The sequence below is a fragment of the Eptatretus burgeri genome, chromosome 5 (assembly GCF_056783735.1).
Source record: "Eptatretus burgeri isolate ZD-2024b chromosome 5, Ebu_testis_v1, whole genome shotgun sequence".
NCBI classification, from domain to species: domain Eukaryota; kingdom Metazoa; phylum Chordata; class Myxini; order Myxiniformes; family Myxinidae; genus Eptatretus; species Eptatretus burgeri.
This window is the reverse complement of record NC_140965.1, coordinates 31,694,602-31,719,504: the sequence shown is the minus strand read 5'-3', so window position 1 is coordinate 31,719,504 and position 24,903 is coordinate 31,694,602. Positions and strand designations below refer to the sequence as shown.

General features: G+C 42.5%; 2 protein-coding genes across 5 annotated transcripts in view; one reads left to right on the top strand and one right to left on the bottom strand.

The window, feature by feature from the left end:
• SLC9D1 (solute carrier family 9 member D1) overlaps positions 1–1,942 on the bottom strand; it is a 52,618-nt gene extending 50,676 nt beyond the window's left edge. The window contains 2 exon segments of the mRNA XM_085881292.1: positions 1,384–1,456; positions 1,658–1,942. The gene's annotated coding sequence lies outside the window, so the exon portion shown is untranslated.
• LOC147026166 (DCN1-like protein 1) overlaps positions 1,779–24,903 on the top strand; it is a 48,158-nt gene continuing 25,033 nt past the window's right edge. Inside the window, exons 1-4 of one of the 4 annotated variants that reach the window (XM_085881290.1) lie at positions 2,121–2,135; positions 9,833–10,027; positions 11,138–11,354; positions 11,608–11,776. In XM_085881290.1, coding sequence (XP_085737416.1) covers positions 11,180–11,354; positions 11,608–11,776 — 344 coding nt within the window. In that variant the 5' untranslated portion in view covers positions 2,121–2,135; positions 9,833–10,027; positions 11,138–11,179. Of the gene's footprint in view, positions 2,162–9,832; positions 10,028–11,137; positions 11,355–11,607; positions 11,777–24,903 lie in introns of all 4 variants that reach the window. The other 3 variants (XM_085881289.1, XM_085881288.1, XM_085881291.1) reach the window with 3 other exon arrangements.

The following is a 24,903-nucleotide window of genomic DNA, read 5'->3' as shown; positions in this document are numbered from 1 at the left end:
TAAAGAGAGTCCGTTTTAAGTTTGATGTGTATAAAGAGAGCCTGTTTTAAGTTTGATGTTGTGTATAAAGAGAGTCCGTTTTAAGTTTGATGTGTATAAAGAGAGTCCGTTTTAAGTTTGATGTTGTGTATAAAGAGAGCCCGTTTTAAGTTTGATGTTGTGTATAAAGAGAGCCCGTTTTAAGTTTGATGTGTATAAAGAGAGCCCGTTTTAAGTTTGATGTTGTGTATAAAGAGAGCCCGTTTTAAGTTTGATGTTGTGTATAAAGAGAGCCCGTTTTAAGTTTGATGTTGTGTATAAAGAGAGCCCGTTTTAAGTTTGATGTGTATAAAGAGAGTCCGTTTTAAGTTTGATGTTGTGTATAAAGAGAGTCCGTTTTAAGTTTGATGTTGTGTATAAAGAGAGCCCGTTTTAAGTTTGATGTGTATAAAGAGAGCCCGTTTTAAGTTTGATGTTGTGTATAAAGAGAGCCCGTTTTAAGTTTGATGATGTGTATAAAGAGAGCCCGTTTTAAGTTTGATGTGTATAAAGAGAGCCCGTTTTAAGTTTGATGATGTGTATAAAGAGAGCCCGTTTTAAGTTTGATGTGTATAAAGAGAGCCCGTTTTAAGTTTGATGTGTATAAAGAGAGTCCGTTTTAAGTTTGATGTTGTGTATAAAGAGAGCCCGTTTTAAGTTTGATGTTGTGTATAAAGAGAGCCCGTTTTAAGTTTGATGTGTATAAAGAGAGCCCGTTTTAAGTTTGATGTTGTGTATAAAGAGAGCCCGTTTTAAGTTTGATGTTGTGTATAAAGAGAGCCCGTTTTAAGTTTGATGTGTATAAAGAGAGTCCGTTTTAAGTTTGATGTTGTGTATAAAGAGAGTCCGTTTTAAGTTTGATGTTGTGTATAAAGAGAGTCCGTTTTAAGTTTGATGTTGTGTATAAAGAGAGCCCGTTTTAAGTTTGATGTGTATAAAGAGAGCCCGTTTTAAGTTTGATGTTGTGTATAAAGAGAGCCCGTTTTAAGTTTGATGATGTGTATAAAGAGAGCCCGTTTTAAGTTTGATGTGTATAAAGAGAGCCCGTTTTAAGTTTGATGATGTGTATAAAGAGAGCCCGTTTTAAGTTTGATGTGTATAAAGAGAGCCCGTTTTAAGTTTGATGTGTATAAAGAGAGTCCGTTTTAAGTTTGATGATGTGTATAAAGAGAGCCCGTTTTAAGTTTGATGTGTATAAAGAGAGCCCGTTTTAAGTTTGATGTGTATAAAGAGAGCCCGTTTTAAGTTTGATGTTGTATTTCCCAGTGTTTGCTGCCATGAGACCACAGGACGAGGTTTGAAACAAAAGACCCATTCAACCCGTGGTTATGTAAACCCGCTCGGTCCGCGGGTATCTCCTCGAACCTCAAGTGTAATCTCAGGATTGAAGACCTCGTGTGACTGGTGAAGGCTCGTGTCGATGGGCGGACAGGTAGACCTGCGGATGAAACGAACATGACGTTGAGCGAGGTGTACCACCCGCCCAGGTAACCAAGAAGTCGATCCCGACTCCTTATCCCGCCTAAATTCAACCTTCTGCTCTTGTGAGCCAGGGAAACGTATCTTTCCACGAGGTTTTCGTCACTCGCGGCCTCCGTCCGCATCGGTTAATCAATTCCAAGTAATACACGAAACTCACCTCGAACAGCAACAACTGGTGATGAGTTAAGAGGGGCACGAGCGCGATCACGTTATCAGGACCCCTAGGAGGGGCTGCCTGAGCTGGCGCCTGTTTCGCGCGCAGCACGTCTCGAGGAATTTCCCGTCGAGTTGTGAGGAAGAAAAGGAGAACGACGAAGGAGGAAATACTGAATATGCCGCGTGACTCGAGAGAGGAAGGCAACAGGGAGACGGATGGCGATAGAAATAAGGAGAGAAAAATAGCGGCCGTACGGGCGATGTTTCGGCAGGCTCGGAGTCCGAGTCTCGGCGGTCTTGCGGGTCCTGCAGGCGCGCGGCGGGCAGCCCCGAGCCGGGCCGCCGCCATGGTGAGTCGGGGCCTTCCCCTCCATGGGTCTTTACTACCAGCGAAGGGGGCTGACGGCGACGCGGATACCGTGTGTGCCATGAGGCCTGTGAAGGACAAGGGACAGAGACTCTCGGTCGGGTGGTGCGAGGTTAGACGTTCAGGCTTCAGTATGAGGTGCCGGCCTCGTTGTTCGAGTTACTAGACCGCGGTTAGGTTCGCGCTTCAGGGTTGGGAAAGGTATAAAAGTTGGGGTCATTAGGTCGAGATCCTATCGCTTCGATTAGAATCGGGGATCGTGATTTGTCGTGGCCAAATTATCGTGGATGCTTGGGAGTTGTGGGGGGAGGGGGTGGAATTTGCCGTGGTTAAGTTCACGTCTCCTCGTCACGGTCGTGTTTTCTCATTGGGAATGTTTGTTGTTTGAATCTCTTGACGTTTTAACATCTCGTTCATATTGTCGTGGATCCCATGACGTACGAACCGGACATGTTTGAGTCTCCTGGCGGGTCGTGTACCCGAGTCTTGAGGGATTTGGCCCAAACAAACAGATCTTTAAATCCATTCTGTATTTTACTTGCATCACCGAAGGTGGAAGGAGGTTATGTTTTCACCCATGCCTGTCTGCCTGCCTGCCTGTCTGTCTGCCTGCCTGTCTGTCTGCCTGCCTGTCTCTGTCTGCCTGTCTGTACAGGATATCTCAAAAAGTTGTAGATGGATTCGGATGAATTTCGGTGGACAGGTTGGGTGTGTGACGAGGACAAACTGATTCCAGTGTGTGTACTGGTGGAGGGGCACTGCATCAGCGACACAGTCGCACTTCAAGAAATGATATGATAGCTACCCTGGCAGTTAAGCTGCCATACAACCATCACCATTGACAAATGGGGCCAAAAACGATATATGGCATGATATTTCAAAACTGTGTTGGGCCAGATCTATATGTTGTCGTGGATCAGGCATTATGTGGTGGAGGTATGCGCTCGACCGAGTGCCCTTGTCGTTACTTCCCCCACTGAAGATGAAGGAAGTTGTGTTTTCACCCCTTTCTGTCTGTCTGTCTGTCTGTACAGGACATCTCAAAAAGTTGTAGACCGATTTGGATGAAATTTTGTGGGCAGGTTCAGTGTGTGACAAGTACGAACTGATTAGATTTTGGTGAAGATCCGGATCCGGATCTAAGTACAAGAATTTTTTTAAAAGTGATTCTTCACCATTGAGAAATCTGGCCAAAAACGATATAGAACTGTATAGCATGATGTTTCAAAAAACTTAATGGGCCCCAGATGTTGTTGTGGATCACGCTTTACGTGGTGGAGGTATGTGCTCCACCGAGTGCCCTTCTCGTCGACAATGTCTTGCTCTTTTCACCATGAGATATGTATTTACTTTTGGTGAAAGATAAAAGTTTGACTTCTTTTCCTTCACCCCAATGGAAATGAGAAGTTTCGTTGGAAGAGATTTCAACATTCTTGCTTTTCACTATGACCTCTGCCTTTGTGGGTTTCTTCCCTTGACGCAGCTGTTTTGCTGGAAATGTGCTATCACGATGATCCCTGAAATGCAATTTGTTCCCTCCAGGACGATCTATAAAAGGCATTGAAAAACCAAAATATCTTTTTATCATTTATCGTATCATTAAAAAAAAAAATTGGAGGGGGGGGGAGGGGGCTATTTTCTTAAACTGTCACTTTTATTCCACCCAAGTGGATTGATCTCCAAATTCTTTGAAAGTTAATACTGTAATATTACATTTTGTGGTGCTTCAAAGGGAGGGCATGATGTTCAGGTAGAGTCTAATGGTTGTGGAATAAGTAATGGTTGTGTGTGCTGACATTTTGACTACAAATTGTATAGTAGTGTGTAGAAAACTTGTTTGCTGGTGTCATGACGTTCTGTTGTTAGTTGATGTGTAAATCGATTGCAGATTTCCTCGTCTTGGTGCTTTGGGTCCGGCCTTTTTTTATTATTATTTATTTGTATTCCGAGACCAGGCTCGTGGAAGAGCTGGAACACTGAATGGATCAGCACGCAACAGAACCAAAGGAACATGAGGGAAGGGAGAGAAACGACAACCTCAGGGTTGAATGACAAAATCGAGGGAGACTTGGGACAAACACTAGATGAGGGGGACGGGAAAGGATGCATGGGGTGGACAAGATGGATACAGAAGCAAGCTCTCAGGAAAGAAAGACTTGAAATTTGGAAGGAGGTGGTCTTTGGGTTGGGAAAGGGTGAGTGGGGTGGCAGGGGCAGTAAAGATCATGGTTTTGGAATGGGGAACATTTGAGATGTTTGTGAATACATCTGGAGTGAAGAATGAGATTGAAGAGAATATGGAAGTCGGTTCCACAGGCAGGAAGAAAAGAGGAGCAAACGAGGCTTCCTGTGAATTTTGTACGACGGACAGGAAGGTATCATTTGCATACTCCAAAATATATTTATGAGCACTCGTATTCTTGACAGAGTTTTTTGGGGGATTCACGATGGGTCAAGGACCTTGTTTGTTTATTTGTTTTTGAAGCTTGAAGCAGTCTTGGATGGATAGTCACTCCGTTGCAGGATACTCGACTGAAGGCAGCAGGGATTTGTAATTTGGCCAGGATGCCGCTGATGACTCGTCTACACTTCCTGAAAGACTCGGTGGGATATTTAACGTCTGACAATGACCATTGCTGACAGATGAGTCTTTCAGCTTCACGTCCTGTCGACAGACCAATTACCTTGCATGTGAAAACGCCAGCTTGACGGTTTATAGCTTGATTGAAATTCAAACTCAGGCTCGACAGTTTAAAGGCAAGTGTGCAAACCTCCGAAGAGTCTTAAGGGGCTGGCACAAACTAGTCCTAAGTATTGGAAGTGTCTCCTCCCCCTCCTTCCCAACCCCCCCCCCCTCCCCCCGTCGTCTGAATTTATTACACTTTGCCTTTATCCACATCGTGTGGATTTGCCAAGTGTACCAAGCTTGAAGATTTATGAGGAAATCTTCAAGCTTTTCTTTCTGAAGTGTTCTTGTGTCCATAATTATTGTGCATCTCCCATAAAGTAACGATTGTCAAATCGCCTTCCCTGATTTAAATCTCGATTCACGCTACACATTTTGTCATACAGTTTTGTTCTCAAAAATAGTTCTGACTCCATGATTGTATTTCCAATGAATTCTCCCATTCCTTTTGGTAATCACACTGGTGTGGGTTTAAAGAGCTCCCCAGCTTCCCTCATGGTTTTGAGAAATTTTTGGGGGAAAAATCAGGAATTTGTTTTGTTGTTTTGTTGATTTACCTTTGAGCTTCGTGCACTGCTTATTGGAGCTTTTGTGTATGTTAATGATCACTTTTTTTATTCCATGAGTTTGGACTACGTGATAACGCGGACCTGCAGTTATGGATGAGTATGCCGTTGTACATGTGCCGAACTCTACAGCTGAGCTTTGTTTTGTTTTATGCACAATTATCGTGCAAAGCGAGAGCGGGGTTGAGCAATTGGTTCACTTTTCTGCCTGTCTATAAGCGTCATTGTATATGTTGAGGACCAACTTGATTTCATTTGAATGTTGTATTTTGAACACCATTCGGAAAACAAACCTGTAGTTTAGCAGTACTTTGACTGATTTCGACCCAGTTGTGCAGAGGAGTGAGAGAATTTTCTTACTCTGTCTATTGTGGCCAAACAAAATTGAAAATCTTTCAAAACGGAGAATTTCCTGTTTTTAAAGACGTCATAAAGGGTGCAAACAATAGGCATGAACAACTAATGTAACATGTATAAGACGCTGCATCAATAGTGGTAAACCTCCAAAATTTTATTTCTAGAATCTTTAAAATCATTTTTTTTATTTCAATTGAATTATATACTTGAACACCGTAGAACACAATGTGACTTTTTTGACGCTTTCAAAAACCTTTCGTTTAAGGCCCTGTCACACCTTGACATTTTAGCCAGCATATGCCGACGTATGAAAAATTTGGCGAATACGTTATGGGTAAGTTATTGTATACGTTAAGAGCACGCTGGCATACGTCGTAGTACGCCGAACTCGTCGACAAATTTTAAGCATGCTCAAAACTTTTCGACGTGCTCGGCGTATGACTCTCACGTTCTGCATACGCTGGCCATAAGTTGTAGGCACGTTATGCGATCGTTGACACACGTCAACACGCGTTACTTGTAAGTTACTCATAAGTCGAAATACATCGAGGTAATGTCTAGCGTACCCAAAACTTATTTATAACCTATGTGTAACGTATCTTGAATGCATATTGACGTATGTAGACGTATTTGACATCTTCCGGACGACCACAGAACTGACTGAACGTGTTTCTAACTTACAGCTACCGTATAATGGCGTATTGGCAGCATTTAGGGGAATTGGTATATAAAAATGGGGTTCACACAGGAGGAACCCATCAGTGTTTCAGACTCCATGATGAGTAGATGTCCATGTCAGTAGTAGTAGTAGGTGAGCATGATGGGGAGGGTGTGGGTGATGATGGATCCTCCTTGCGTCCGCGTCCACGGCCACGGCCAGGAGACTTCTTTGCAGCATTCTTTGAAGTTTTCTTCGGCATGACGGTGATGTTGACACTTCGATGTCTAGTGCGGTTATGATTTGAATCGTCGAGGGGCAGCCTTTTTAATAGGCTACGCAACGTGGTCGTCGGCGATACGCTGCCACGCTATGCATAAGTTAGACTATCGTTGGGCATAGGTTGTGAACGCCAACAACACGCTAAGCATTCGTTGGTATAAGTTATCGAAACGTTCTGTGTACATTACTAATACGTTATGCATACGTCCAACTCCTTATGAGTAGGCCCAAAACTGAAAAAAAACATGAATAGTTCAGCGTACGCCAGGGTTTTACATACATTTTGATAAGTTGCCATACACTGGCTAAAACGGAAACGTCAATGTGTGACAGGGCCCTTAGCAGTACTTGGACAAAATATTACGGCCTTTTACATCATCTTGACAAATCAAATTCACTGCTCGCAGATCCCGCCCATGTCCTTTTTATTTTTATTTTTTTCAATTTTTATTTTATTTCATTTGTTCTCAAGACTGCTCGGGGTAAGATGTTCTATGAACCCTCTAGATTTTCTTGCACCAACTCGTTCAAAGTTCTTTTGTTTTTGTAAAGTCCCACCTACCTCTGAAAATTGTGATTACAAACAGTTTGAAGATTCATCACTTGACCACAACATCTAATAAAATTTTCAAAGCTCCTTCGCAGAAATCGATCACTGATCGTGCAGGACTCACTGAAGGGGTGTGAAGCTTTGCTATTATGTCCTGATTTTACCCTCAAGTTAAATGACTTCAAATCGCGTTTTTGGGGGGGGGTTCAAACGTAGAACAGAGGAACAAGGAACTTGGAAATGGGAGGATTCTCTTTGTTCACCACGCCGGTGCTTTATCCACACACATAAATTTAATCGATAATTTGCTGAATTTTACTGGAGGGTAGGGAGAGGGACTTTGAGATGATGAGCAGTGGGGCAGGCATGGGGACGTCACCAGGCAGGGGTATTATTTTTTTTTTCGTCTGGGGGTTCAAGGGGGTTGTCGGAACAGGAACGAAGAAATGGTTAGTGTACTGTGTGTGCATTCTCCTTTTGACAAGACCCTCTTGCAGACGTCACAATGGCTATCCGTGTATACACTCGCCTACCAATGTCCATGTGCCCCTATATCCCCCCCAATGCCTCTAGTTAATGATCTACCTTTCTCGGGAGACCATTCCACATATTCACTACTCTGAGTGAGAAGTTCTCCTTCTGTCTGTCTCTTCTTGTTCTTATCAGGATGTTTGTCATCCATGTCACCAAAAATGAGATGTAGCTTCCTCCGCAGCAAATGGCAATAACCGCTAATAAGTTGTGTAAGCTTATTTCTTAAATTATTTTATGTAAGAATGTGGAGTTAAAAATTTGGTCTTGATTGGATTAAAAAATATTTTTTTTTCAGAATTGTTCACTGTCCCTTTTTAAGTGTGAAAGTATATGATCTGCAATCTTTAATCATCGTCCAGATTTGGTCCATGCAATTCCAACAATCCCATATGAATGCCATTCTCCCAATTTAGCTGACTCGTAAGTTTGTCTGCATGGATTTATTTTATCTGCCCGTTTTATTTTATTTTTTTTGTGTCTCCATTAGAGCTTTGTAAATGTTTGTGAAGGGTTGTAAGGTTAGTGATGCGCCTCCATTGTAACATTTCTAAATTTCGATGGTGTTTTTATACTCGGTTTATTTGTTTATAACCAGTATCTCCATTTTGCTGCTTGTTTGACATCTGTAAGTTGGTTGCAACATGTGACCTATTGCATTATTGGTATATGGAGTACAAAAGGAGATTTGAGGTTGTGTAATGGGTTGAAATGCAAGTCATGGTGAAAATTGTTTATTCTTGGCAGTGTGGATTATTTGTCCCCAGGGTATATGGACTAGGAGTTAGGTTAAACTATTTAAAGCTTGAGCGAGTCTGTTTGAAGCTGCCACCTGTTCAGTGAATGTCACATGTTCTTTTTATTTTATTGTTTTTTTTTTGATAGCACAATTCAAAAATTGCATTCCTTTGTTATGGTTATTTTGGAACTATTACGATCGGTTTTATCAAAACAAAAATGGTGATCATGGTTTTCATACTCGTTAATGCCATGTGTGTTATCTTTCTCATTTTTGTCGGTTTCTATCAATCATATAATGGATGCTTGAAATTTAAAGCATCACTGACATTTTCTGTATTGGGTATTCTGAGTTTTTAGAAGGGCTGGCACACTAAGGAGTTTGTCTTCTGAAGTTTAAGAATCCAGATTGGTGGTTGTGGTTGTGGTGATGGTGGGGGCAGAGAGTGAAATTTTTGAAGTATTTGGTGTGGTATAACATTCATAGTTAGTGTTTGTGATGATTATTTTATATGACTTCTTCCAGAATTCACAGTTAAACTTTTGATGTGCACATGTAGGAACATTGTAGTTGTGGAAAGCCACTTACTTTGAGCAGCTGGAGCAGTTTCCCCTATTTTATTTGTATCAACTGGTCTTGCGATTCAGCTGAATAATAATTTCCATTGATGGTGGCGTGTCGTGAAACAACCTCGTCATAAGTGATAAACTTTTATAGAAAAGTTAATTTGCGTCAAAAGTGCTCATGTGCGTAATCACCAGTAACCCAACACTGAAAAAAAGAAATAATCAAGTGATGGATTTAGCAATTGTTGCACTGTACTACTTGTAATAGGCTGGTCAGATATCCTAGACCTAAAGGTACACGCACTCACCTCTAAGGTGTCTAACCTGGGTTTGAATCCCGACCCCGCTATAAACTGTCATCCTGATGTTTCACAGGCAGGGCGATTCATCGATGAGTGTGCCGTCACTCGGATGGACATTAAATTGGGGTCCCATCTGCTGGCATTGGTTGGTAGATGTAATAAATATCCCACGATGTCCTTTGAGGAGTCTGAGCTTTCGCCAGTGCCATGGCCAAATTCCAAATTCCTGCCCCTGACTTCTGCTCGGAAGCAATGGCAAACCACCCAGTATAACTCTTGCCAAGAAATTGCTTCTGCAGCACTGACACTCAGTAACAGAGTATTATATATCAGATCAGAACTTCTTGTAATAGTTGTTGCAAAAACTTGAGAAATGGCAGCTGGTGTTGTGCAAGGTGCTTCGTTTCAGGAGCTTGGCTCATCAAGCTGTTGATGTTGAGTTTTGTTTCCTTTATTGGTGTTATTTTGGTCGGCATTTATCATCTGGGAAGACTGGCAAGTTTACCACTTGTAGAGAGTAGCAAATTCACCTGTGTTAATTGGTGTGCATTGATTTTTGATTGTGTTGACAGGATAGCATACAGGTGTGCGCACTCATTTCTGTGCCATCTCGCCTTGATTTGAATTCCGGCCCAGCTATAAGCTATCACACTGGTGTTTCGCATCCAGGCCGATGCATCAATGTCTCTGCCGTCCATCAGAGGGATGTTAAGCCAGCACTGGACGTTTGTCGACGTTAAAGATCCCATGGTGTCTTTTGCAAAGAGGCAAGTTATCTCTGGCACCCTGAACAAATTATACATATTTGCCCAAATTGCACCTTAAGTTGATTATTCTGCATCGCAACGGAGAGCCGTGCATGATTGTTTCCAGCGTCGAAGTGTTTCTCGACTGGTCACAATACGCCCTGGAGCTCCGCTACGAGTATGCACCATAATTGTCAGTTGAACGGGATCCGGATACAAAGCGTCATGTTGGTTCTCCACTGGCGCAGGTTGTTGCATTTCAAGGAATTCTGGCCTTCATTTGGGACGTTTAAGCAGGCTGTCCCACCTGCTGGCACTCACTAGTGTACAGGGTGGCCTGAAAGCTGCTTCACCCCTCCCCAGTAAAGCATTCGTTCTTAAACTTGATATGCAGGTTTTATTGTGCAGTACTTGCGATAATTATTGATGCACTGCATCATCCTCCTGAGTCAGTGTTGCCACATACCACAGCTAAGGGTAGGGTGGTGCACAGGGGTCAAGCAAATTTCAGGCCACACTGCACTGTGAAGGCTTGTGGTTTTTGAAATTAATTCTAGGCTGTTGTTTGTGTCTCAACCAAATTTTGACTGTCTAATTTCATTTGGACCAGCCAGTGTATTTTGATCTCGGGGAAGCTCTTATTTTTGGAAAGGAGTCTGTATTTGGCATAGTTTGTCTATATCTATACCAACACTTTTCGTTTCTTTATCTCTGAAACTAAAACTTTTAAATATTAAATGTGACTGGTTGATGAAACTTCATCTGTCTATATCTAATATTTTGTTTTCTCATGCCTTGTAAACCTTTCCACAAGTTCCTTCCACTACTTCTTGTTCTTTGCAACTGCATTTCCTCGACTGAGCTTTTCTCACCCTCACCATTCATTTTGCTCCACCCCAACACTTTATTTTTGAGTTCCATGATGGTTGGAGGTGATACGTCTCTAAATACCTTTGGCCGTGAAGTTTTTTTTTTTATTTTATTTTCTTTTTTTTTTTTCTTTTTCTTTTTGATGAAAGTCCTTCATTGGACCACCTTGGTCACCTTTTCTGCTGATTGCAGGTCTGTCTTACTTCCTTCAATGTTTACTAAATTAATTGCCTTTCTCTTCCCCCCCCCCCCTGTCCACAGTACAAGCTGAAATCATCCCAGAAGGAGAAGGTGCGGCAGTTTATGGCTTTCACACAAACAAGTGAAAAAACTGCAGTGGGTTGTCTGTCGCAAAACGACTGGAAGCTGGAGCTGGCCATTGACAGCTACTTCCAGAACCCCGATCTTTACTACCGTGAAAGCCTCCGCACCTCCGTAGACCGTAAACGTCTTGAGCAACTTTACAATCGGTACAAAGGTACGGTCGGACCAGTCGCATTGCACGACTGTTTCTGAGGTCGTACTGTAAACACCTGAAAAGCAAACTTGGAGTGGTTAAACCTTTCGCTGTGAAGGCTTGACCCTTCCATACGTACCTATAATTTTGGTAACAGCTTGTTTATCAATACCTATAATTGGATTTGCAACCTTGCCAATTGTATGGTGTGCTGTAATGTCTGGATAACATTGGTAAATGGTGTGTTTGTCTGCCTCTCATTCCACATATTCAGACCCTACAGACGAGGAAAAAATTGGCATCGACGGCGTGCAGCAATTCTGCGAGGATCTGCGGCTTGACCCGGCCAGCGTCACAGTCCTCATCGTAGCATGGAAGTTCCGGGCGGCGACACAATGCGAATTCTCACGCAAGGAGTTTGTTGAAGGAATGACGGAGCTTGGGTAAGGTCGACGGTGTCTTGTTCCCAGTGCTGAAGGCAGCTTTGTTTGACTGCAGTTATTTGAGAATAAAGCAAGTAAAATAGCTTGTCTGTTTGCACAGAGGTTTAAGTCCTCACTGAGCTGTGAAGGTTTAATTATTTTCCAAACCCAGCTGGGTCTGCCGTATTTGATCGATTGGGGGTGGAAAAAGCACTGGTCCTCATTCCTGTTCTTTGTGTCATCTTGCTTGTCCTCATGATTCACCTGCGTTTTTTTTGTCCATTTGTCTGTGAGGAGGATATCTAAAAAAGCTGTGGCCGGATTCGGACGAAACTTGGTGGACAGGTTCGGTTTGTGACTAGGACGAATTGATTCGATTTTTGGTGACGATCCGGATCAGGATACTTGAAATTTCTATTTTTTATTTTTATTTATTAATTTTTTTAAGTTATTCTTCATCATTGAGAGATGGGACCATGAAAACCGATATACGGCACTATAGCTCAAAACGTTTTGGACGGATTATGACAAAACCTGCTGGATGAGTTGGGTAGGTGACAAGAACAAGCCGATTTAGATTTTGTTCAGGTCTGGATGCAGATCCGGCTTATCAGTGGGATACAAAAAAAATGAAAGCTGTTCAATCTGGTGCAGGTATGCACTCATCTGAGTGCCATTCTATTTTATTAGGGTACCCTGTCATGCTGACAGGGAACCCTATTGTTATTCGTCTGTTTATTTCTTATTTATTATTTCTCTTTTTCCACCGGCAATTTTGCGGGTTCTTTCGCTTTAAAAATCATTTTCTCAGGAACGGGAAGTCCGATCGACACAAAATTTTCACCATAGTATGTATCTTTTTTGATAGCAAACTTAAGTGGTAATTGTGATGTCATAGGTCACGTGGTACGGGCGCCATCTTGAAAAAACCGAAAAACTTTGGACCTCTATCTCTGAAACTTTCCAGGGTAAAAATGTTTTCGCTTCATAAATTTGAATAAGCTCCTTATGGGGAACAGGGGTGATTTTTCGTGAGGCCATCAGTCAAGAGGTGTGCCGGTTAAAATTCGTTAGGTACTACGCTGCATAGGAAAAATCTGAAATTTCTTGAGCCTCATCCGCACAATAATTCACCATAGAAAAAAATATATTATGACGTCATAGGTCACTTGGTTCGGCAGCCATCTTGTTTTGGGAATTACAAAAAAAAATCTTCTCCAGAATGGCTCAAGAGATTGAGGAAAAACTTTACACACACATTCCCCATGAGGTCCTTTATCAAGTTTGTTAATTTCTTATTGATCGGTCATATGGTTTGGTGGCCATCTTCAATTTACCCTAAACCTTCAAACATCTTCTCCAGAACGGCTCGTCAGATCAAGGGGAAACTTCACAAACTTATTGCTCACGAGTAGGGAATGTAAGTTTGTTAATTTCTAATTGATAGGTCACATGGTTTGGCAGCCATGTTGGATTCATGAAAAATATTAAACAATGTTTTCTCTGGAATCACATAACCAATCGAAGCGAAAATTTGCAACCATCATCCTCCATGATGTCTGCATTCATAGTAAAAATTATGACGTCACAGGTCACATGGTTTGGCAGCCATCTTGGATAGAAAAACTGACCTTATCCGATTTATACGAAACTTCAAACACTTGTTAGGGTCCCCGATGGGAAGCTGAATATAAACTTATGATGTTATAGGTCACATGGTTCGGCAGCCATCTTGGATTGAAAATGAATAAATTTTTAAAATCTTCTCCAGAACGGCAAGACAGATTGAGATGAAACTTTACACTTATATTCCCCATGTGGTGCTTTCTCAAGTTTGTTAATTTCTTCTTGATTGTTCACATGGTTTGGCGGCCATCTTGAATTTACCATAAAACCTTCAAACATCTTCAGAATGGCTGATCTTATCAAGTGGAAACTTCACACACATATTGCACATGAGTCGGGAATACAAGTTTGTTAATTTCTAATTGATAGGTCACATCGTTTGGCAGCCAGGTTGGATTTAAGAAAAATATTAAATAATGTTTTCTCTGGAACCGCTTAACCTATCGAAGCAAAAATTTGCAAATGCCATCTTCCATCAATTCTGCATACATGGTAAAAATTAAGTCACAAGTCACATGGTTTGGCGGCCATGTTGGATTTAAGAAAAATATTAAATAATGTTTTCTCTGGAACAGCTTAACCTACCTAAGCAAAAGTTTGCAACTGTCATCCCCCATGATGTCTGCATACATGGTAGAAATTATGACATCACAAGTCACATAGTTGGGTGGCCATCTTGGATAGAAAAACGAACCTTTTCCGATTAACACGAAACTTCACAGGCATGTTCCACGACACAGTTGAAAGCAGAATCTAAAGTTTTTTTGTCATCTCATGTTGTATCAAGGGCCGAGGTCTGGGTAGTGCACACGAGTAGTGAATATAACTTTGTTAATTTCTAATTTATAGGTCACATGGTTTGGCGGCCATGTTGGATTCAAAAATTATATTAAATAATGTTTTCTCCGGAACCACATAACCTATCGAAGCGAAACTTGGCCAATATAATCTACCCCCATGTCTGCATGCACGTTAAAAATTATGACGTCATATGGTTTGGCGGCCGTCTTGGATAGAATAACGCACTTTGTCCGATAAAGACGAAACTTCACAAACGTGTTCCACTACACGATTGGAAGCAGAATTTAAATTTATGATGTCATAGATCACATGGATCGTCTGCCATCTTTGATTGAAAATTATTAAATTTTAAAAATCTTCTTCTCCAGAACAGCCAGACAGATTGAGGCAAAAATTCACAAAAACTTTCCGCAAGACATCCTTTCACAAGTTTGTTAATTTCTTATTGATAGGTCACATGGTTTGGCAGCCATGTTGGACTCAAGAATTATATTAAATTATGTTTTCTCTGGAACCACATAACCTATCGAAGCAAGACTTGGCTACTATAATCTAGCCCCATGCCTGCACATATGTTAACAAGGACAAATGTGTCCAAGAGTCACGTCCTAAAGGTTTTGTCTTCACCAGAAGAAGAAGAACAAGAACTTAAGAAGAAGAAAAAAAACAACTTCCGATATTTCATCACATGCCTTGACGGAGCCAATAGCGAGATCAGTCATGGACGAGCGTCGTTCATGACGAGAAAATAGTGTATTTATGAAATTGCAATACATTGAATGGAATAATCTTTAAATAGTAACATGAACTTTTCTAAACTTTAAAGCAAATGTCCAAATATATTTAAAAGTTCATGATAGACGCTCTCAAAAGGCACCCTCAATGTGAGGATGTGTACAAGTGTTTAGTATTTAAGGAGATACGGATCCTGTATATGAAATAGTCGAGTCCGAAAGGATCTGTCTTCACCAGAAGAAGAAGAACAACAACAACAACAACAACAACAACGCCGAGCTCTCTTAATTTTAATTTAGAAGAAGAGTAAATAATGAAGAAGAGTAATGAAATGAAGAAGAAGAGTAATAAAAAGAAGAAGAAGAGTAATAAAATGGTGATGAAGAGTAATAAATGAAGAAGAGTAAAAAATGAAGAAGAGTAAATAATGAAGAAGACGAGTAAAAAATAATTAAGAAAGAGGAAAAAAAGAAGAAGAGTAAAAATTGAAGAAGAGAAAAATAATGAAGAAGAGTTAAAAATAATGAAGAAGGAGAGTAAATAAAAATGAATGAGAAGAAGAAGAGTAAATAATGAAATACTAAAATAAGACATGCTAAAAATTATGACGTCGTCACATTGTGTGGCGGCCATCTTGGATAGAAAAACACACCTTTTCCGATTAACACTAAACTTGACAGACGTGTTCCAACACACGGTTTGAAGCAGAATATAAATTTGTGATGTCATAGGTCACATGGTTCATCAGCCCTCTTGGAATGAAAATTTATAATTTTTTTTATTCTTCTTCTCCAGAACAGCCGGACAGATCGAGGAAAAATTCACGCATACTTTCCCCAAGACATCCTTTCACAAGTTTGTTAATTTCTAATCGATAGGTCACACGGTTTGGCGGCCACATCGAATTTACCCTAAAACCCACAAACATCATCTTCTCCAGAACGGCCGGTCAGATCGAGGGGAAACTTCACGTACGTATCGCACCCGAGCGGTGAATATAAGTTTGTTAATTTCTAATCGATAGGTCACACGGTTTGGCAGCCACGTCGGATTCAAGAACAACATTAAATATCATTTTCTCCGGAACCGCTCATCCTATCATCGCGAAACTTTGCGACCGTAGTTTAAGTCTCACGTCGTATTGAAGGCGTCGTGTACGGGTACCCGGTCATCACTGCCAGCAGTTATAAAGTGGCAGTTCTAGTTTAATATTGTGTTTGTGTTGGTATGTGTTCCCCTATCAGTTTGTTTGAAGTGCGCTCAACATATACACATGTACTTACCGTGAACAAGCTTATTTCGCTACACTGCATGTCCAAAGCTTCCCGGCTCACGTCGATGGGTGTTTCGTATATTCACCATGCAAGTGTGGCTTGGCGCCACTGAGCAACCATGGGAATAAAATGTACACCAGCCAGTGGTGAAAGAAACTCGTCTTAACTGCTTGACCAAACAGCCATTTTCAAAAGTGTAAATAATAAGTATATGAAAGAAGTTGCAGACTCTACCCTCAGCCAGAAAAGTGCGCTGTCATAAATGTTGTTGGTCATCGAAGGTGTTCCTCCTTATTGACTTGACGTCACAGGGTGCCACAATAAACAGTTTTATATCAAGACGATGGCCAAACAAACGGCTCGTACAGAAAGTCTGAGTACCTAGTAGAGCATGACTGTGCCAGGCCATGCACCACCGCGTTGTTGGAATGAACTATGCTGCCCCGCATCTCATGCAGCCTGGATCATGCACCTGCAGAATACTATGCATTTGGCCAACTGAATAATGTGTTCTGCATGGACACCACATTTTGAAGGTTAAAGTGGTGTGAAGGATTACTTCAGCTATTTGTCATGCTTGCTTATCAAGTGTGACCGGTTGATGTGTGAGCCATACATGCCATCATTCTACGGTCGCAAATGTGCATCGCCTGTGATGGTTACTATGTGGGAGGGGGCTGGGAAAATAACCACGTATTCAGCGAAGATTCATTAATTTTTCCATGCAAGTTTCATCATAAGCTGGGGTACCTGGCATTGCCTCTTATATAATCTTGTTGACATTTTGAAGAAATCGATATATATATATATATATATATATATATATATATATATATATATATATATATATATATATATATATATATATACACATTTTTTTTTGGGGGGGGGGGGTGGGGCCAATACACTTCCATGGAGTGTATGGAGTCTGGAACACTGATGGGTTCCTCCTGTGTGAACCCTATTTTTATATACTAATTCCCCTAAACGCTGCCAATACGCCATTATACTGTAGCTGTAAGTTAGAAACACGTTCAGTAAGTTCTGTGGTCGTCCGGAAGATATCAAATACGTCAATATGCATTGGAGATACGTTACTCATAGGTTAGAAATAAGTTTTGGGTACGCTAAACATTACCTCGACTTATGAGTAACTTATAAGTAACGTGTGTCAACAATCGCATAACGTGTCTACAACTTATGGCCAGCTTAGGCGGAACGTGTGCGTCATACGCTGGCATACGTCAAAAAATTTTCAGCATGCTTAAAATTTGTTGGCGTACTACGACTTTTGCCAGCGTGCTTCAGCGTGCTCTTAACGTATACAAAACTTACCCATAACATATTCGACGTGTCCCAGCGTATTCGGAAAATTTTTCATACATCGGCATACGCTGGCTAAAACGTCAAGGTGTGACAGCGGCTTGACACTTCGATGTCTAGAGCGGTTATGATTTGAATCGTCGAGCCGCAGCCTTTTAATTGGCTATGTCACGTGATCGTCAGCGATACACTGCCACGCTATGCATAAGTTAGACTATTGTTGGGCATAGGTTGTGAACGCTGACAACACGCTCAGAATTCGGTGATATAAGTTATCTATATGTTGTCGAAACGTTCTGTGTACGTTACTAATATGTTATGCATACGTCCAACTCATTATGAATACGCCCAAAACTGGAAAAAAACGTCAATAGCTCAGCGTACGCCAGCGTTTTACATACATTTTGATACGTTGCCATACGCTGGCTAAAACGTCAAGGTGTGACAGCGGCTTAAGAGAGGGACATATAAAAGCCCGACTGAAGTTAACCAAAACACACCTGAACAAGCCAAAATCCTTTTAGGAGAATGTCCTGTGGAGATACTAGACCAAATTAGAGCTTTTTGGTGAAGCACATCATCTCTGTTTACAGAAAGTAAAATGAAGCCTTCAAAGAAAAGAACATCTTCCCTCCAGTCAAACATGGAGGAGGTTCAGTGATGTTTTGGGGTTGCTGTGCTGCCTCTGTTACTGGGTGCCTTGAATGTGTGCATGGCATTGTGGAGTTCAATGTTCAACCCAGTGTCAGAAAGCTGGGTCTCCGTCACAGGTCATGGGTCTTGTCGCAGGACAATGACCTCAAACACACTTCAAAAGGCACCCAGGAATGGTTCAAGACAAAACGCTGAACTGTTCTGAAGTGGCCAGCAATGAGTTCAGATCTAAATCCCATTGAACACCTGTGGGGAGATCTGAAAACAGCAGTTGGGAGAAGGCACCCTTCAAATCTGGGAGAACTGGGGCAGTTTCCATTAGAAGAGTGGGCCAAACTACCAGTAGAGAGGTGTAGGAAGCTCATACAAAACTATAGGCAATGCTTGATTGCAGTTATTTTGTCCAAAGGCAGTGATACCAAATATTAAATCGAGGGTGTCAATTTTTTCAATGCCATTTCCTTTATTTTCTTATTTAAAAGGATATTTTAAGTTCTGAATCAAAAACAAAGGTTCTGTAATATTACCAGTGAAATACAGAATTGTGCAGACCAAATACTTTTGTCAACTTTAACTTATTTTTAGAGAAAATTGTGAGTTATTTGAAAAAAGTGCAAGGGTGCCAATATTTTTGGCCACAACAGTGTAAAGAACATCCTGGCAAAGTTGTTTATAAGTAAATACATCACTTGAGTGTCTAATGTAAGTTTGTTTGTTTATTTATTTATTTGTATTAATCTAAGTGTTGTCGTTAGCATTGGTTAACAACATGTCATGACATGGTTAATGAAAATAGAAAACTAGAATGGCACTCTGTGGAGCACATACCCTCTGCCAGGTTGGACGGTTTACGTTTTTGTATTCCACTGATTGCCTGGATTTGCATCCGCACTTTAAGCAAAATATAATCGGCTTGTTCTTGTTACTTACCCAAATCATCCACTTAGGTGGATGTTCACCGTTTATCATCATCTGTCCATATCCGTAACTAACTACCATGTGAAATAGTGTTTGGCCCCATCTCTCAATGGAGAAGCATCACCTAAAAATTGTATTAACCAGATCTGAATCTTCACATAAACAGAATCAATTCATCCTTGTTATACAGCCAACATCTTCTTCTCTTCTTCTTCTTTTGGCTGGTCCCGTTCGGGGTCGCCACAGCGGATCATCCGTATGATCCGCATAGTGATTTGGCACATGTTTTACGCCGGACGCCCTTCCTGACGCAACCCTGGTCGCCTCTTACGACACAAGGGTATGGTACACCTATTTTAACCGGGGTATACACCGGCCCAGTACACTGGAACTCATTTCGCCGACCTCGGAAGGATGACAGGCTGAGTGAACCCCCTGGTGTATTAATTCAGTGGCCCAACGGGGATTGAACTCAGGACCTTTTGGATCCCAATCCGCTGCCCTAACCACTGCGCCAACACCAGGCTGTCATACAGCCAACATGTCTTCCAAGTTTTGACCGAATCTGTCCATAACTTTTTGAGATCTGCTCAGACAGACTGGGTGACAACTTAACTGCCATCCAACTTTGATGGTGGAGTTGATGAAGGATTAGATTCACATGCACGTTTTCAATGGCACGTTGCTTCTGTTTAAAGAAATGAAGAGTTGCAATATATATATATATATATATATATATATATATATATATATATATATATATATATATATATATATATATATATATATATATATATATATATATATATATATATATATATATATATATATATATATATCCTCTGAAACGCAAAAGAAACTTACCACTTGTTTGAAATGTAATAAAATTGTAACAGTTCAATATAAAACAAACCAACAATTGCTAATTGAAACATTGGCATTTTATTGATGACATGTCAAGTTTTTGACCACGATACACCATCTCATAAGTTTGTTCTACAGCACAGGGTACAATGTCAGTCCCCTTTCAATAGCGTGTGTGGCCACCATTGTTTTGGATACAGGCAGTGCATCGTCGGCGCATACTGCCTACCAGTCTTTGGATGGATTGCTGCTGGATTCTGTCCCACTCAGTCCTCAATGTCTGAAGCCATCTGACTTAGGACCATCTGCCTGTCCTGCCTTGCAGTGGTGACTCTTGGCCTCCCTGATTGAGGTCTGTCATCTGCAGAGTTGTGGAGGGTGTCTCTCCACCAGGGCCGATATCGTCTGGTGTGAACAGCCAAGGCGACGTGCCACCTCACGGTTGCTCAATCCGCCTTGCAGTATGCCCAAGGCACACTGCCGTTGATCCCTTGACAGTCGTGGCATGTTGATTGAAATGCCCATTTTGCACTGGCCTTTTTCATGCCAATATCAAGACATCACGTGCAGCTCATTAAAATCATCCCGTACCCCTTGGCTAATCACTGACAGTCAAAACGGCTGTTCAACAGCTGTGCTATGAAGTGACCATTGAAGGTTCAAGTGACCATCCGTGACCGTTTTGTCTGACAGTGAGGACACGATTGTCCACAAATAAGTTCACACATTTACTACATGCAGTGTTATTGTTGATATTTGAAGGTTTAAAAAGTGGTAAGTTTCTTTTGCGTTTCAATATATATTGTTACGGCTGTGGAAATTCGCATTACACCATAAAGGGCCCTCAGGTGAGATATCTCTGTAGGTACATGTGTAGTTAGCCCAAACCCGTTGTATAGAGGGAATTTATGTGATCCATCTGGGCTGCGACGCTTTGAGTTGGCCATTTTTCTGTTCTACCTTTTATTTCAAACAAACAAAAACCACCAACAATGTTCGTGGGCTTTTCCCGCCATTTTTCCCCCGTGCTTGGTGTGATGGAAGGGGGAAGGGCAGCTTGCCGCCGATTGGTGGATGAACAGCGTGAGGCGGTCGGGGTGAGGGAACGCCTCTTTTCGAGAACCTTCATGAAGGAGGGTGGAGCCGAAAACGGGGCGGAGCGAAGGGCGGAGCCCCGCGCTATAAAGGACGGACACGGGCGGGCGCGTCCTCTCTCTCTCTCTCTCTCTCTTTCTCTTTCTCTTTCTCTTTCTCTTTCTCTTTCTCTTTCTCTTTCTCTTTCTCTTTCTCTTTCTCTTTCTCTTTCTCTTTCTCTCTCTCTCTCTCTCTCTCTCTTTCTCTCTCTCTTTCTCTCTCTCTCTCTTTCTCTCTCTCTTTCTCTCTCTCTCTCTTTCTCTCTCTCTTTCTCTCTCTCTCTCTTTCTCTCTCTCTTCCTCCACTGTCTTCCTCTTCCTCCTCCTCTTCCTCTTCGCTCGTCTGCAGTGGTGGTCTTTTGTCGTCCGAGAGTCTTGTCTCTTCTCGTCTTGGCCCTCGTCTTCGAGTTCCTGTCGTGTTGGTCCTGCACTCGCGGTTTGGCGGGCGACCTATCCACGGAGGCACGGACGGCAGAAGCGACAGCGCCGGTTGTGTGGTGGACCCGCGTGTCCGGACGAGGAGTGCCGGAGAGGGTTCGCCGACCGCGAGAGGAGTTGGGGCCAGGCCCGACCACGCCGACGGACGTGGGAGAGGGACTCGACGGCCCACAGGGAAGTCGCCACTTTGCTTTTCCTTTGGGTTTGTGTAAATGACTGTGGGTGGCGCCTGTCTTCGTTAAAGTAGTATTGTTTAAGTGTTGCGGTGTGTCGGTTTTAGTCGTGGTATTTCTTTGGCTTATCGTTACAACTGTGCTTGACTTGCTTTATTGTGACTCTAAATACGTGTCTTCTACGCTGTCTGTGTGTGCAATTAAACATGCTTGTGTAGTTGTTCCCGCTCTGCTTCGTCTCTTTTCCTTTTTTTATTGACCCTCCATCTTGCATCACGTAAGGGGTTCATAGTGGGTTTAAAACGCCCGGTAATTAATCGGAACCGTCAAGGCCGACGATAACACCGCTCGGTTATCACTGTAGCATGGAACGGACCACTTAAGCGGTTCGTGTCCGGAGTCGGCCTGTAGCGTGGTACGATCGCCCGGTCGACCACTCGCGCAGGTACTTAGGCAGGTCGAATTTGGCGAGCAACCCTATCCTGCGCGGGTGGGCAATTGGCACGATTGTGGTGAGGTTAAACCCCCACCCGTGACTAGCTCCCGGCGCTGTTCCGAGAGGGTCACGACTGAATTGTCCGTTCCGGTGGGCGAGGCAGCCGCTATTCGAGTCGAGCGGCCGATCGCATGCCGGCGGGCGCGAATTCGCAACACTGGTCTCAGCGAGCGGGAAACAATCTCTCCCGTCTCCAACTAAATTTACGGGAATCGGTTCAGGGGTGAGAGGAGCGACCCCCCGATTCCCTCCAAATTACGAGCAGGCCAAATTAATCTCTTACGTGAAATAAGATGGCGTCTCAAGGCGAGCGGGTGCTGGGGGTAGAAATGTATATGTGTAATAATTTAGAATCCATGGCCCGGGATGGTACTTGTAATTTTAATCAAAGGGGAAGCTCAACCCCATTTACTGAGCACGGACTTTATCGGCAAACTGAGTCGCATAATGGCGGCGCGGTCGCGCCTCAGCGCAGCGCGGAGCGAGCGGATATTTATGGCGCTGCGAATGGCGCGACACGAGGAGAGCGCTCCCAACAGCGGTTTCAAACCACGTGGGCATGGCAGGCGAGGCAGGCGGACATTGGCGGGCTTTGGAAAGAATTGAAGGAAGAATGGAGGACCGAGCTCGAAAAAGAAAAACAGAAACACGAGCTGGAAGTAAAACAATTAAAGAAAACTATTGGAGAAGTCAATACAGGCCAAGGAACTAGAGGGAACAGTGGGGGAAATAGAATTGAGGATCCATAAGTGGGAACAAAGGACGAGTGAGATTAGCGAGAGAATGGAGGAGGAGCGAATTAGTAACTCCCGGGATAGAAAGAACTTGGAAGAGGAATGGAAAAGGAAAATTGGTGAACACGACTTGGAATTAAAAAAAACTGAAGGAAGAGGTAAGATCAGGCAAAAAGATATTAGAAATCCGAGAAGAGACGATAAAGAGGAGAGAAAAATCTGGAACAAGAGAAGAGAAAATTGAACGAAAGAATAGAGGAAGAGCAAATTAGTAATACCAGGGATAGAGAGAACTTGGAAGAAAGAGAATGCGAACACGAAGGGGAATTGGAACAACTGAAGGAAGAGGTAAGATCAGGCAAAAACAAAAGAGAAACCCTGGAAGGGGTGATAAAATTGAGAGAGGAATGTCTAGAAAGAAGAGAGGAATACGGGAAGAAAATGAACGAAATGAGGATGGAAGCATTGGAAAGTGGTGCGGAGATGAGGAAGACGTATGATAAGAGATGAAATTGGAAAAAAGGCATGCAAATTGAGAGAGGAATTATGGGAAAAAGCTTCTGAGATGCTGAAACACGAAACCAAAGAGAGAGGATTACAAAACGAACTAAGGATGTTAAAAGAGGAGAGGAAGAGAGCGGAAAATGAAACGTTGGGGAACCACACTGTACAGATCAAACAGTTGGAAGCCAAAGCAAGGTTGGAGTGTGCGGAGATGAGAAAAGAATTAGAAAAGAAAGCTTCTGAGTTACAGAAATACCAAAACAAAAAGATGGAATTACAAAACGAGTTGAGGATGGTGAGAGAAGAAAGAACGACAGCAGAGAATGAAACGTTAAGGAGCCACACTGTACAGATAGAACAGCTGGAAGCGAAGGCCAGATTAAATAATGAGGAACAAGAAAGAGTACTGAAAGAAAAAATATTGAGACAGGAGAAGGAAGTCAGCCAACTGAAGGAAATAACGAGATTGCAGAATGAGATGCAGGAAAGAATAATGAAGGAAGAACGAATGAAGCAGGAAGGAGAAATCGGGAGATTCAAGGACACAACGAGATTGGATTGGGAAGAACGAGAGGAACAGTGGAATAGAAAACAACAAGAACATGAATTTGAGATTGACCAATTAAAAGAAAAGGCGAGGCTGGAGTGCGAGGGGATAGACAAAGAACAGCGAATGAAACACAAAATGGAGATGAACCAAATGAAGAAAACCACGAAACTGGAGAAGGAAAGACAGGAGAGGAAACAAGGAAGAGTAGTGAGAGAACAGCAAATGAAACACAAAAGGGAAATTAACCAAATGAAGCAAACAACGAAACTGGAGAAGGAAGGACAGGAGAGGAAACGAGGAAGAGTAGTGAGAGAACAGCAAATGAAACACAGGAAAGAAATGAGCCAATTGAAAGAAACGATGAGACTGGAAAATGAAGAGCAGGAGAGACTGTGGGATAGGAAACAAAAACAAAATGAGGTTGAAATTAATGAACTCAAGGAGAGAGTAAAATTGAAGTCCAGAGAGATGGAAAAACTCCAGAAAGAAACAGAAACGAATAAATGTATAGAGACACGCGAGATAGAGGGTGAATTGGACGGGGTTGGGGACGAGCACACACACATTGAGGTAGTGGAGGGCCATGAGGGGGAGCTGGCGGACTGTTTAGGGACCCGGTGCGAGCAGCTAGATAGCCTCCTTCGGGAACAGAGGGAGACTCTATTCTCCCTCGAAGCTGATCACGACCAGGTGGGTTCGGTCGTGCTTTGCGAGGTCGAGGGGAGGAGTGCTGCAAACGGGTGCATGCCGAGCTTGGGAGGTATGGAGGCCCTGGGAACCCTTGTGGGGACACGAATCCCCAGTGTGGTTGTCCCGGTGTGTGTGGTGCAAGGTGTGGGTGCGCCCCCGTGTGTGAGTGGTGTGGTTGTGAGTGTGCCGGAGTGCGTGCCTCCCAGCACACGGTGTGTGAGAGGGACAGTGTGTG